Consider the following 13,898-nt stretch of genomic DNA (forward strand, 5'->3'; position numbering starts at 1 on the left):
CATCAGCGCAAAGGGTGGCTACTTTTAAGAATCTCAAATTTAAAATGTATTTTGATTTGTTTAACACTGTTTTGGTTACTACATGATTCTATGTGCTGTTTCATAGTTTCGATGTCTTCTCCATTATTCTACAATGTGGAAAATAGTCCAAATTAAAACCCTGGAATGAGTAGGTGTCCAAACTTTGGACTGGTGCTGTATATATACATATTTACATGTTGGTGCTCATGAACTTCCTTTCTTTTTCGGCTTTAGACCTATGACTACTTCTCACAAGAGAAATTGTTTGTTGTTTTTCATATGATTGAAATTTGAAATATATTTCACAACTTTTAATAAATGTTCTACTATACTAATGACATGGATTTACATCAGAGACCGGCAGTCATTGTAGACTGGTTCGCTATTAATTTTATTACAATTGAATGTTTTGATAGTAGTGAAAAAAGTAGATATTTGGCATGATTTGTATTACAATAAAACTGAGAGTGATGCATTCTCATAGTGAAACAAAACAGAGATATCTCAGAATTCACCATAACATAAAAACATGGACGGATTGAAGAAGATCAGTGGTTGATATGGTTGACACAGCATATTACACAGCGAGATACATGATGAAACAGGGAACACGATATGGCCCAAGTCTCTCAAACATGTAGTGAGGTATTATGTAATTCAAACAGCAGTTCCTTGGTGTATTAGTGTCCTAGCACCGTGACAACCTAAAAGATTGACAAATTCAAACACACCCTCAAAAAAAGAAAAGAGACTGCAACATGGATATTTTCCCACAGATTAGACAGACACATAGATACTTGTCCCCAAAGCAAGCCTTATACATCTAGAAGGGTGGGCTTGTTCAACATTTATTGATACGAGTGCCAAGTCACATAAGCACCTGTCAAAACTTGTCTCCTCCTTTCTTCTCTCGCCTTTTGATCTCTCTCTCTCTCTCGTACCCATACCCCTATTCTCTCTCCCTTCTTCCCTTTTTTGCAAACTTTCTTTGACGGGGAGAGTAAAAAATGTAAGCTTTGGATCTCTGATTGATTACACACAGAACCCGGAGCCGAACACAGAGACGGGAGGTACCGGTTCATTTTCCATTTTAAATAAAGATGGAAAATCAGGGAAACTGCCAAGGCTATTCATTTGATCTGAATGGAACCTCAATAAAGCAAATTCCCGAGACAGCTATTTCAGTTCATCATTGGGAGGCATTCCCCAAGCAACCTTTTGTCTAGGGCCCTGACAGGCTGGGACTGTTATTTTAGCCCGCCAGAGCGCTCTATATTAAATCAATATATAATATTACCAAAGTCGAAACTACACCCCAGCTACATGAAGAGTATATTTCTCAACCGCTGATGACACTGTGCCATTTGTCTCTCTATCACGAAACATTCCTGCTGATTCTTCTGCCTTCTCCTCAGTGCAAATGTATGTAATACTTTAGTTTCTTTCACATTGAATACCCATGGGAAATGTGTCTTGTATCTCCCATCAAACAAGCATAGCATTACATGCTAGCAAGCTCTATTAAAGTGTTACATAGGGGGAAATATTGAAAGCATTTGATTGTGTTAAGTTAATAGCTTTTGTCTCAATTAATAGCTCATACTTTCCACGACGAATTAAAAACATTGATTGTCACAATTAATGAAGTCCCTACCAGTGACAATACTGCACATCTCAACACTGAGGCTTAAGCAGTCGGGTCTAATATATCCCTCAGTATTTGATTCATTCTGTGCATGATGGTGTCAGAGGCTTTCTGTGGGGTGTGTCTGCCATCTACTGGTAGATGTATTCAATGCAGCGCAACATAAACATCTGCTGTGCATTGAAAATATCCTATTACAGTGAAATTACAGAAATAAAACGAGGTTGGTATTGGGCATTTCCTAAATTTGAGTGCACTTTGCAGAGGAAATTAAAATATTTGGTCAAGTAGTAACCTAGGAAAGAAGTAGAAGGTAGTTTATAAGGTATTTCGCTGAACAAGTGTATGGCTTATCTGAAGTCCATTGCCAGGAGGATAATAATCGACCTATAAACGTAATCTTCATCCAGCTGGTTCAGGCCAGTCAGTATCACATATTGATAATAGTTTGAATGCTAGAGGGGGATGGGAGAAAGATCAAAATCCCATAGGTGAGCTAAAGAGCATTTATTTGAGACACTTACAAACTATCACATACTTTAGCTAACAATTAAGGGACAACGACACAAAGACATCATATGAGCTTGAACTATTTGTATGTAATCCTACAACTCCAACTCTAAAGCTGTGATGTAATTATCCAATGTTAAGTAGTGCTGTGAAAAAGTATTTGCCCCCTTTCTGATTCTCTATTTTTGCATATTTTGGACACAGAATGTTATCAGATCTTCAACCAAAACCTAATATTAGGTCAAGGGAACCTGAGTGAACAAATAATAAAGAGATTGATACTTCATTCATTTATTTAATAAACAAAGTTATGCAACACCCAATGCTCCTGTGTGAAAAAGTAATTGCCCCCTTATACTCAGTAACTGGTTTTGTCACCTTTAGCTGCAATGACTGCAACCAAACGCTTCCTGTAGTTGTTGATCAGTCTCTCACATCGCTGTGGAGGAATTTCGGCACACTCTTCCATGCAGAACTGCTTCAACGACAGTTGTGGGTTTTCGGGCATAAACTGCTCACTTAAGGTCCTGCCAGAACATCTCATTGGTTTTAGGTCTTTCACGGCACTATATTGGACATAACTCAGCTGTCTAGTTTCCACACACACACACTGAGAGCTCTCACCTCTTCCCACCGTTCAGGAGGTCCAAAGCCTCATTGATCTGATCCAGGGTCAGAGTGTGAGTCACAAACACATCCAGCTTAAGTTTCTTGTTCATGTACTCCCCAACGAGTTTGGGGACACTCACCAAACTCTTCCACCCTATTGGAAAATGACACCATGTGCATGTGTATTTGTTCATTGTTTGGTCATATATTTCATATAGACATATGAAGTGCATTGGTAACACTACACCTGAACCCTTCATCATAAGGGGTACAAAACAGCATGATAACATGACATTACAGATGACATGCACAGTCAAGATCGTTATTGTTAGCTTATGACAATTCACTTTTCACTGTTATGGTACGAACAATGTTTAGATCAGCTGCACTTAGTCTGGCTTTAATATGTCTCATATCGTCAACTCACTTCCAAAGTATGTCCACTTCCAAGACCACCAAGAGGTCTTCAGGGACTAGAGATATCTACCCTACCTTTGTCCATCCTACGACACAGACACCCCAGGCATCCTTACACCTCTCCGGGCAGCTCTCAGGAAGAAAAAGGAAGATATATTCCAGAACTGAGACGGTTTGTCCATTAGCTATGTTATTCTGGTTAAAGCATTATAAATAATAGTGTTTATATATATATATATATACTATATATATATACTCTCCTATACATATATATACTCTTATATATACTCTCCTATATATATATATGTATTTATGAATAAATAACAATACAAATGCAAAATTTATATTTTTTAAACATTTAAGAAATGACAGCTTTGCACACTCTTGGCATTCTCTCAAGGTCGTCACCTGGAATGCATTTCAATTAACAGGTGTGCATTGTTAAAAGTTAATTTGTGGAATTTATTTCCTTCTCAATGCGTTTGAGCCCATCAGTTGTGTTGTGACAAGGTGGGGGTGGTACACAGAAGATAGCGCTATTTGGTAAAAGACTAAGTCCACATTATGGCAAGAGCAGTTCAAATAATCAAGACATGAAGGTCAGTCAATGCGGAAAATTTCCAGAACTTTCAAAGTTTCGACAAGTGTAGTCAGTCACAAAACCCATCAAGCACTATGATGAAACTGGCTATCACGAGGACCGCCACAGGAAAGGATGCAAGGACTGACCATCCATAATATCAAATGTATAGTTTTAACCATGTTATACAGTGTTTGTTTACATTCACCTTATTGGAGTAAAACAAGCTTATATTTTGGGTTCTGAAGGGGAACAACAATTGAACTAAGCTCATGAGGAACTTATAAATGGTATTCTTTAAGTATCAATGTGTATGTAATTCAGTTAAGTCAAAACAGGGATGTAGCAACTACGGATTCTAGCCTCAAGGTCTCAAAATAGCCTAGAACAGATCAATGGTACAAGAATAACAACACAACTACATTTTTAGTCACAAAAACATGATTATTACTGGTTTACCTGGTGAGAATTTGGAGACTCCAGGGATGACACCTTCCACCACGCCTGACCCCTTGTGGCCCAGAACCAGTGGGATGCATGCATACACCGGTCTCATAGAGGTACCCCTAGTCAGTGTGGCACATTACACTTGCTGCAATCATCAACAGAAACAGCACACAGTTTATTCTTTAGGTCAATATCCCTGCGAGCACTAGGCTTTACATAAGCATTGGTCTGGGAAATGTTTATCTTAGTGGAAAGTTGTGGTTACCTTTATGCGCACTTTGTGAGCCCTAGGTGGGGCAACCTCCACCCTCTCAATAGACAGGGGTTTGCCATGCTCCCACGCTACTGCTGACTTGCACTTGATCACCTTGGGTAATAGTAATAGATTCAATACATGCATTATAAAGATTTCCTCAGATAAAAAAAAATAAAAAAAACAATGGGTGCCTTATTACACAGACGGCTACTGCTTGGGCTTACAACAAGACAGACAGGTCATTGCTTACCTGGCTCTCTGTGTTCATTATAACTTCTTCCAGTTGTGAGTGTAGGGGAAATAAAGCACATCAACAAGTAGGCTGATAAATGTAATATGTATAGGTATGACAGTTGCACTTCTGTCAAACATTTACACTTTACACAGGTTTCAGTTACGCTAGCTCTAGTCCAGGTTGTTACGTGTGGCTCGAAGCTCAAGTTGCAGTCAATGATGTGTATAAACCCTGGATTTCTGATGCTATGTAATGGCCAATTATAGAGGCTGGTGGCTTTTTGAAGCCACCAGTGCAATATTGGCCCTCCCCAGAAGGAGCAGTCCATCCATAGGAATGAATGGAATTCCACAGTATTTCAACAAAATGTTACAAGGATAAAATTACATAGATTTAAGTCATTCTTTGTTGCAACAGTAGTACTCTCCAAAAAGACTATGGAATATGTTTTCATGTATATATATATTTGTTTACATTTTAAATGTTCAGTTCATTTTAAAAGTAAACATTAAAGATGGAATCCGCAGTAGGGGAAACAGTGTCACTGACCGCCCCACGGATGTTGTTGTTGTTTTGTTTGACAAAGCGGAGGTGAGGAGCATTGCACAACATGGCAACAAGAAAATTGCGGTACATGTTCTATCACGCTGCAATGATGCCGGTGGGGGGCGACGACGACGACGTGTTAGTTGTTTGCAGTGTACATCTTTGCTGTTGTAATATTGCAAACGGATGTGGCAGTTTCACCGTGAAGGATTCCAGCTTTAAGGTGTCTGTAATATACTTGTCAATTTTTTTAAAAATGCATTTCTATAGCTTTAAAAATATTCTTTTTTTTTACGACAGGGGAGGAATAATAAAACAGCGCCACTGTCAGTTATCTAGGGTTAATACTGTAATGACCTGAATAGATCATAAAGGAACAATTGTCCAGACAGAGGAATGAGTTTACGAAATTGACGGTTTATTAACTCAACTTTACACAGGCTACTGTTTGGCCGTAGCCTACCCCAAATAAATCAAAGTTACCCCACAAGCCAACCGTGACCTTCTCTTGTGAAGGCCAGACATAAGAAAAAGCACAATGGCTAAACCTGGTCTTGACTTCCAATGCTCCCTCCCCCTGCCCAACTCCCCTCCATGCCAGTCAGCCAACCACCAGGATGCCCAGCATTAGAACGTTCCAGGCATTCCCGTGATTGGCAGATAGCAGGTTGATTGGCATGATGAACCCCGCGAACACTGGTAAGTACAACACAACCCACTAATAGCCTAACACACCGCTGTCTGTGCGGGTCGCTACAATACATATCATTGGTCTCAGGTAACGCCCTGGACCAGAGCTACGTAATGTAAAGGGGGCACACAATTGCAGTTTTAAACAAATTAGTATTTAAAAAAAAACATTATTCTTATACAGCCTTAATTAAATTAGCCTTCTCTAAAGAATATGTAAAGAAAACATGTGCCTGCTCTCAAAAGTATTACTGTTGACTTGGTAGCAAATCGAGGTCCAGACCTTCCAGCGTTGTCAAAGCGATTGTGTGTGTGGTGTTCTCAGGTAGGGGATAATCTCAATTGTTTCCTCCTCGCGCCCTCTTTCTTCTCTGCGCGCCTCCTTCTATCAATTCAATTCAATTCAAGGGCTTTATTGGCATGGGAAACATGTGTTAACATTGCCAAAGCAAGTGAGGTAGACAACATACAAAGTGAATATATAAAGTGAAAAACAACAAAAATTAACAGTAAACATTACACATACAACAGTTTCAAAACAGTAAAGACATTACAAATGTCATATATATATATATACATATAGATATATACATATACATATATGTATATATATATATATATATATATATATATATATATATATATATATATATATATATATATATATATATATATATATATATATATATACACAATGTACAAATAATTAAAGGACACAAGATAAAATAAATAAGCATAAATATGGGTTGTATTTACAATGGTGTTTGTTCTTCACTGGTTGCCCTATCTCCTTCGATCTCCTTGGATGAGAAAGTCAGAGGTCCCGCCCCACTAACCTTCTCCTCCAATGAATTTTGAGAGAGACACGAGGAGAGGACGCTCGGTTATGCAATTGAGATCCCCCTAGTGTTCTTCACAGGATGTCGTGAATGAACGACAGTATGAGTTTTACGACAATCCGGACTTCTCTTCAGTTCTCACCATAGAGATAGATAGACAACTCATCTTTGTATCTGTGCCATTATAGCGTCTGTGACATTACTGGGAAAGGGATAGGGGGATACCTAGTCAGTTGTACAACTGAATGCCTTCAACTGAAATGTGACTTCCGCATTTAACCCAGCACCTCTGAATGCCCATGCTAAAATGTTTTTTTTTTTTTTTTTAACCAGGTAGTTGGAGTCCTGGGTGCTGATTGGTTGAAAGCGGTGGTCTATTAGACTATATTCCACAGGTAGGTTGCAACATTACTTGTTTACTGTTCTAATTATGTTGGTAACCAGTTTATAATCGCAATAAGACACCTCGGGGTGGTTGTGGTATATGGGCAATATATCACGGCCAAGGGGCTGTATCCAGCAACTCCACGTTGGGTCGTGCGAATAACAGCCATTAGCCGTGGTATTTTGGCCATATACCACACCTCCTCGGCCTTTATTATTTAAATATTCCTGAAGAGACTTCTATCAATCTCTATAGTTCTCACTTTACGGCACCACCTGAAAGCACATGTGTTTTCGTCGCGTAGAACTTGTGTCTGGCACACTTCACTCCTCCATCAGCTGAGCTTATTTGTGGTGCAAAGGTATGTCAATCAAATATATATATATGTGTATTTCATAAGTTGCACGACGCGACCATAATGTGCTCAGCAAAGCATATCGTGATACTGTAGTCTTTTGATATGTTGAAAATAAGTAGTCGAGCTGGCTAGCTAGCTTGTTCAATTGATCCCTTGGAAGTTGCTGTACTGATATAGTTCATAAACGTGAAATCATGCATTGATCAAGTCATTAGTTAAATCATGTTACTGTTCGTTGGCTAGCGAGCTAGTTTTATCGTGGTATTTAGCCAGCAAAGCATTTGGAAACATCCACTAACGTCACTGGCAATGTTTGAAGACCATGTCTAGTATTTGGAAGTGAATTGCTTTGAATTGTATCTATGCAACTTAATCTTATCTCCCGTCCTCCCAACTTTCTCAGGTACACTAGAACATGTCCTTCCGAGGAGGAGGTGGAAGAGGGGGCCGTGGTGGTGGATTCAACCGTGGTGGTGGAGGAGGATACGGTGGTGGTGGAGGAGGATACGGTGGTGGTGGTGGAGGATATGGGGGTCGAGGTGGTGGCGGCGGTTTCCGAGGTGGTGGACGAGGAGGTCGAGGGGGCTTCCAAGACTATGGCCCTCCAGAATATGTGGTTGGTAAGATGGAGACCGCCATGTGATGCACCCATATCGCGTTCCAGTGATGGAAAGGGAATTGTTAATGCTTTGCATATTGAATTTACACTATACCACATGTACATCTGGAATATATATATATATATGAGAGAGTCTGCCTGGCATTGTAACATTTGTACTTTCACATACTGTTCCCAGTTTATTATTTTTTTTCCTGTACTGACCAGATGTCCTTGCTCTTGTCTCTGCAGCATTAGGAGAATTCATGCACCCCTGTGAGGATGAAATTGTGTGCAAGTGTGTAACTGAGGAGAACAAAGTTCCCTACTTCAATGCACCCGTGTACTTGGAAAACAAGGAGCAAATCGGGAAAGTGGATGAAATCTTCGGCCAACTACGTGACTTTGTATCCTTTCAATCTTTCTTTGTCTAACCAAAGTCATCTGTGAAGTGTTTGGGAACATGTTTAATTTTCTTGATCTCATTAATAACACTGTAAAACTTGTATGCTTGAATTCTGTTTCTACTGGTTAACAATGAGTTTCATGTCATTAGTGACACTGGTTTGCCCCTTAACCTGAAGAAACAGTATTTCTCTGTTAAACTCTCAGATAATATGAAGGCATCCTCATTCAAGAAACTACAGAAGGTAAGCAATATCAGTGTATTACATGTAACAGAGCTGATGGTAATTAAACGTGCTTTCATGTTTGAACTGGTGTTATAACAGACAATGCAAGATATCAGAGCCTACCCCCGCTCGCCTGTCAACCAATCATCTATAAATCGTACGTAAAGGCCTTTTTATGGAGGTTCACTGAGCGCTGCGTGGCACTTCCACACAGCCGACGTGTACTTCCATTTTCTCGTGGACCCTCTTTCGGATTGACCATAAATTTGGTCAATTAGTTGATTGTTTAGCAACAACCGACACGTGCACCACTATGGGGCAAAACAGAGGTTGGCTTAGACTTTTGACAACATGTAACCCAAATTCTGTCCGATGTTTATTGAAAACAAATATATTTGCACAATGAACCCATGTCTCATACGTAGTTTCTGAGCTAGTTAGTAAAACTTAAGCCATATTAGCGTTTACATGAAATATGGTTACAATAACTCGAAACAAGACAGTGTCAAGAACAAGCTGAAACAAAACACTTAAGATTCCCCACAGGGCAGTTTCTTGTCATTCTTGCTAGCATCCAGAATCACGTAACGCTGACGACTGTCCCATGGAAGCATGTACATTTCTGTGACTTTGTCAGCTAATTCATCTATTGCATAAACATAGCTATGGCATGTATCCCGTAACTCATTATATTCTGCTCCACAGTTCTATGTAGACCCAATGAAACTCCTACCACTCCAGAGGTTCCTTCCCAGGCCCCCGGGTGAGAAGGGTCCCCCAAGGGGAGGCAGAGGAGGTCGAGGTGGAAGAGGAGGTCCCCGTGGAGGTAAGAGCAAAATGTCAACAGCTCAGGCCCCATGGCTGTTTTTCTTGTGAATAAAAGGGGGTGGGAATGTGAGTAAATTTTTATACCCCAAAAAATATTTTTGCCCTCCCAGGTGGATTCCGTGGTGGCAGAGGGGGTGGTGACCGTGGTGGATTTGGCAGAGGTGGTTTTGGTGGTGGTCGAGGAGGGGGATTCAGAGGTAGAGGAGGTGGCGGTGGACGAGGATTCAGGGGTAAGGCCAAATCCTAGAAAAGGAATCTAAATGAACGTGAATAGACAAGTTGTAAAGCTGCTTTGCATTTCATGTTTTTGTGGTGTTGATATGCCTTTTTCTATCATCCAGGTGGGAGATGATGACAAACTGTTTGCCTCGGATCCTCGCCAAGTGTCAATAGCGGCAGGAAGCATATAGTTGCGATGCCTGAGCTTGGCTCTTTTCAACTTGACTTATGGAGAACAGGCGTTGCATAATTTTATACTGCTCAGCTGTCAATTTGTTTTTGTACACCAATCTTTGATGAATAATGTGTGAATGGTTGGCTTTTATTTACTGATCTTTGAATGCACTCAGCATTCCCTGTGACAGCAATCATTAATAGCCCAGTTGCTTTTGCAACTCTTCAACATTGTTCACACTGGATGTTTTTTGGGGGGTACATTTTGGATACGTCACATTGTTTTTCTTATACTGTTGGCTATGATTCAGAGCTTTCAGTTAGACCAAAATATGGGCCCCTTGGGGGCACTGGACTGTTATCAATGTCATGGTGGAGTGCAACAGTCATTTCAATATTGATAAAGCCAGAAATCGATGAAACCCCGATGTTTGTTTGTGGATGATATGATGGACATGAGTTCATTTGTTTTCATTACAATAAGTGGAAAATATTCTTATTAACCACAGATAATCAAATGTGATTAGAGTATTGCTGTCTTTTTGTAAAGAAAAGCCTTTGATTAAACCGTGCTTTGTAGGTCGCTCCAATTTATTTGGACGTGTGACTTTTTATTTCCACTAATGCGATATTAGCATTGTGTTCCTGAAGCACATCCTTTAAATTCAAGCTGATTGTGTCTGTTTCCAACACCCTTTTTTTGTCCAAACTGTTCAGGTATGGAAATACAACTTGCTAGTACAACTGTCAAAGCAAATGATCCAGCAGCTCTCACTGCGAAGGCATGCCCCATCGTTCTGATGAAGGCAGCATAAAAATATTGCAGTTTGTTAGCTGCTTCTATGGATGTGAGCATTTGAGTTGTCACACCACACTTTTGTCAGGGTCTCATTTCGGTCCAGCTTGTTGCTGTCCTATATCCAGCCATAATGTCTCCTGAATGGCTACAGTGACTAATCTTGGGCAATACTTCTTGCTTTAACAGCTATGTGGTCAACATGAGAGCTACTCCACACACTTAAAGGAAATTGCTTTGCAGTGTCATATGTTAATGCCTCACTTCAGTGGCTGGTTTCCCTGTTCAGATTGTATGCAGGGTGCTTCTAAGAAGGGGTAGTAAAATCCCCTCCTTATATGTGAATACTGTCCTCCAAGAAGCCAGTGCTTTTTTTATTATTTTTTTGTCACAGATCGGTAACTAGTCCACTTGCCTCAAACCACAATGTTGCTACTTCAAGCATCAATTTGTCACAAATGTACCAATTGACTGATATTATCCTTTTATAAGATGTTTGCTGTAATTGTATTTAGCCCACATTTCATGCCCATTCACTGCATATGTTGTGTGAGGATTTCATAGGTTTTTGCCAATCATGGTACTCAGCGTGCCAACAGCGTTCCTGGTTGGTCTTTAGACTAGTTCTTAAAGCTGCCCGCAAGGTTGGCTCTTTACTCACTCAGATTTTTTCAACTCAAAAGAGTGAATCCTTCAACTGATTGTGTTCATTTGAGTCAGTAATGCCCAGAGCATGCAGGACCCTCTACCGGCAAACGATGAATGGAAAACTCAAAATAGTAATGCTTCTACAAGCCTCTCGTTCACCATAAGGGGCTTATTGGAGCTGTCATTTGTGACAGACTTGTATATGTGTGCCTTAAACAATGCACATTTCTTGGTACATTTGTAACGATGTCTATTTGTGGCCGTAATTGGACTAGATTGTGAACTACTCTTTGAGGAATGTATCACTGCTGTGTGCAGTTCGGGGCTGGGCTCAATGTGGGCGCATGTTTGACTCTGCCCATCGGTGTTTTGTTTTTCCTTCATCTTGAGGTTTGAGTCACACACTGAATAGAAAACACGTTTGTACAAGGCACACGTTGAATACGAATGTATTTAATTGTTGAAGATCGTAAGAAATATATAACGTGGTATCAGCACATGTGTTGTAACACTTTTTGCTTCATGCTGTATTTGAGACAAGCAACTGATATTGTTGCAGTGAACAACAGACTTGTTATATTTGTCATGCCCTTAAAATTGTGTTGATATATGTCAACTTTGTAATTGTATTATTTCATTGAGCATATATATATATACAGTTACTATCCTGATTTATAATGCTATTTACTTTTCTCATGAGAATGGAGACAGACTATACCATATAGATTTGTGTAGTGGTTAAAAACACATTTTTAATGACTCCAACCTAAGTGTACGTCAACTTTGACTTCAAATGTATATCTAAAAATGTCTTGTTAAACTATAGTTTTGGCAAGTCATTTTGGACATCTACTTTGTGTATGACAAGTAAATTCTCCCAAAAATTATTTGCAGACAGATTATTTCACTGTATAACAATTCCAGTGGGACAGAAGTTGACTGTGCCTTTCAACAACTTGGAAAATTCCAGAAAATTATGACATGGCTTTAGAAGCTTCTGATAGGCTAATTGACAACATTTGAGGTATTTTAAAGTGTACCTGTTGATGTAGTTCAAGGCCTACCTTCAAACTCAGCGCCTCTTTGCTTGACATCATGGGGAAATCAGCCAAGACCTCAGAAATAAAATGGTAGACCTCCACAAGTCTGGTTCATCCTTGGGAGAAATGTTCAAATGCCTGAAGGTACCACGTTCATCTTTACATACAATAGTATGCAAGTATAAACACCATGGGACAAACGCAGCCGTCATACCGCTCAGAAAGGAGACGCGTTCTGTCTCCTAGAGATGAATGTACTTTGGTGCGAAAAGTGAAAATCAATCCCAGAACAACAGCAAAGGCCCTTGTGAAGATTCTAGACGAAACAGGTACAAGTATCTATATCCACAGTAAAACGAGACCTATATCGACATAACCTGAAAGGCCACTCAGCAAGGAAGAAGCCACTGCTCCAAAACCGCCATAAAAAATCCATACTTAAATTTTCAACTGCACATGGGGACAAAGATCATACTCTTAGGAGAAATGCCCTCTGGTCAGATGAAACAAAAATAGAACTGTTTGGTCATGATGACCACTGTTATGTTAGGAGGAAAAAGGGGGAGGCTTGCAAGCCGAAGAACACCATCCCAACCGTGAAGCACGGGGGTGGCAGTATCATGTTGTGGGGGTGCTTTGCTGCAGGAGGGACTGGTGCACTTCACAAAATAGATGGCATCATGAGGTAGGAAAATTATGTGGGTATATTGAAGCAACATCTCAAGACATCAGTCAGGAAGTTAAAGCTTGGTCGCAAATGGACAATGACCCCAAGCATACTTCCAATGTTGTGGCAAAATGGCTTAAGGACAGCAAAGTCAAGGCATTGGAGTGGCCATCACAAAGCCCTGACCTCAATACTGTAGAAAATATGTGGGTAGAACTGAAAAAGAGTGTGCGAGTTAGGAGGCCTAAAAACCTGACTCAGTTACACCAGCACTGTCAGAGGAATGGGTCAAAATTCACCCAACTTATTGTGGGAAGCTTGTGGAAGGCTACCAGAAAAGTTAAACTATTTGGAAGGCTACCCAAGTTAAACTATTTAAAAGCAATGCAACAAAATATGCAAACTTCTGACCCACTGGGAATGTTACAAAATACATCAAAGCTGAAATAAATCATTCTTTCTACTATTATATCTACTACATTTCACATTCTTTAAACACAGTGGTGATCCTAACTGACCTAAAACAAGGAATTTGTACTTGCATTAAATGTCAGGAATTGTGAAAAACTGAGTTTAAATGTGTTTGGTGTAGGAGTATTTAAACTTCCGACTTCAACTGTATATTTTTTAAATTACACCGCATTATTTCATTTTGGGGATCTTTATTTTCCACCCGCACGTAGTTGGTGGAATGCACACATAGTTTTTGTGAAAGCCATTATACCAAAGAAGAAGAGGACAGTTGTTGGTCAGAGCAC

At 39.9% G+C, this 13,898-nt stretch overlaps 1 protein-coding gene across 1 annotated transcript; it reads left to right on the forward strand.

The window, feature by feature from the left end:
• Positions 1–7,435: 7,435 nt before the first annotated feature.
• On the forward strand, positions 7,436–10,583 carry LOC118363585 (H/ACA ribonucleoprotein complex subunit 1-like). The gene is made up of 7 exons (XM_035744581.2): positions 7,436–7,541; positions 7,942–8,158; positions 8,389–8,543; positions 8,727–8,786; positions 9,474–9,594; positions 9,707–9,826; positions 9,938–10,583. Exons 2-7 carry the CDS (start codon positions 7,954–7,956, stop codon positions 9,946–9,948), a joined length of 672 nt encoding a protein of 223 aa, XP_035600474.1. The 5' UTR covers positions 7,436–7,541; positions 7,942–7,953; the 3' UTR covers positions 9,949–10,583.
• Positions 10,584–13,898: the final 3,315 nt, after the last annotated feature.

Source organism: Oncorhynchus keta, chromosome 30, assembly GCF_023373465.1.
Source record: "Oncorhynchus keta strain PuntledgeMale-10-30-2019 chromosome 30, Oket_V2, whole genome shotgun sequence".
In the NCBI taxonomy this organism is placed as follows: domain Eukaryota; kingdom Metazoa; phylum Chordata; class Actinopteri; order Salmoniformes; family Salmonidae; genus Oncorhynchus; species Oncorhynchus keta.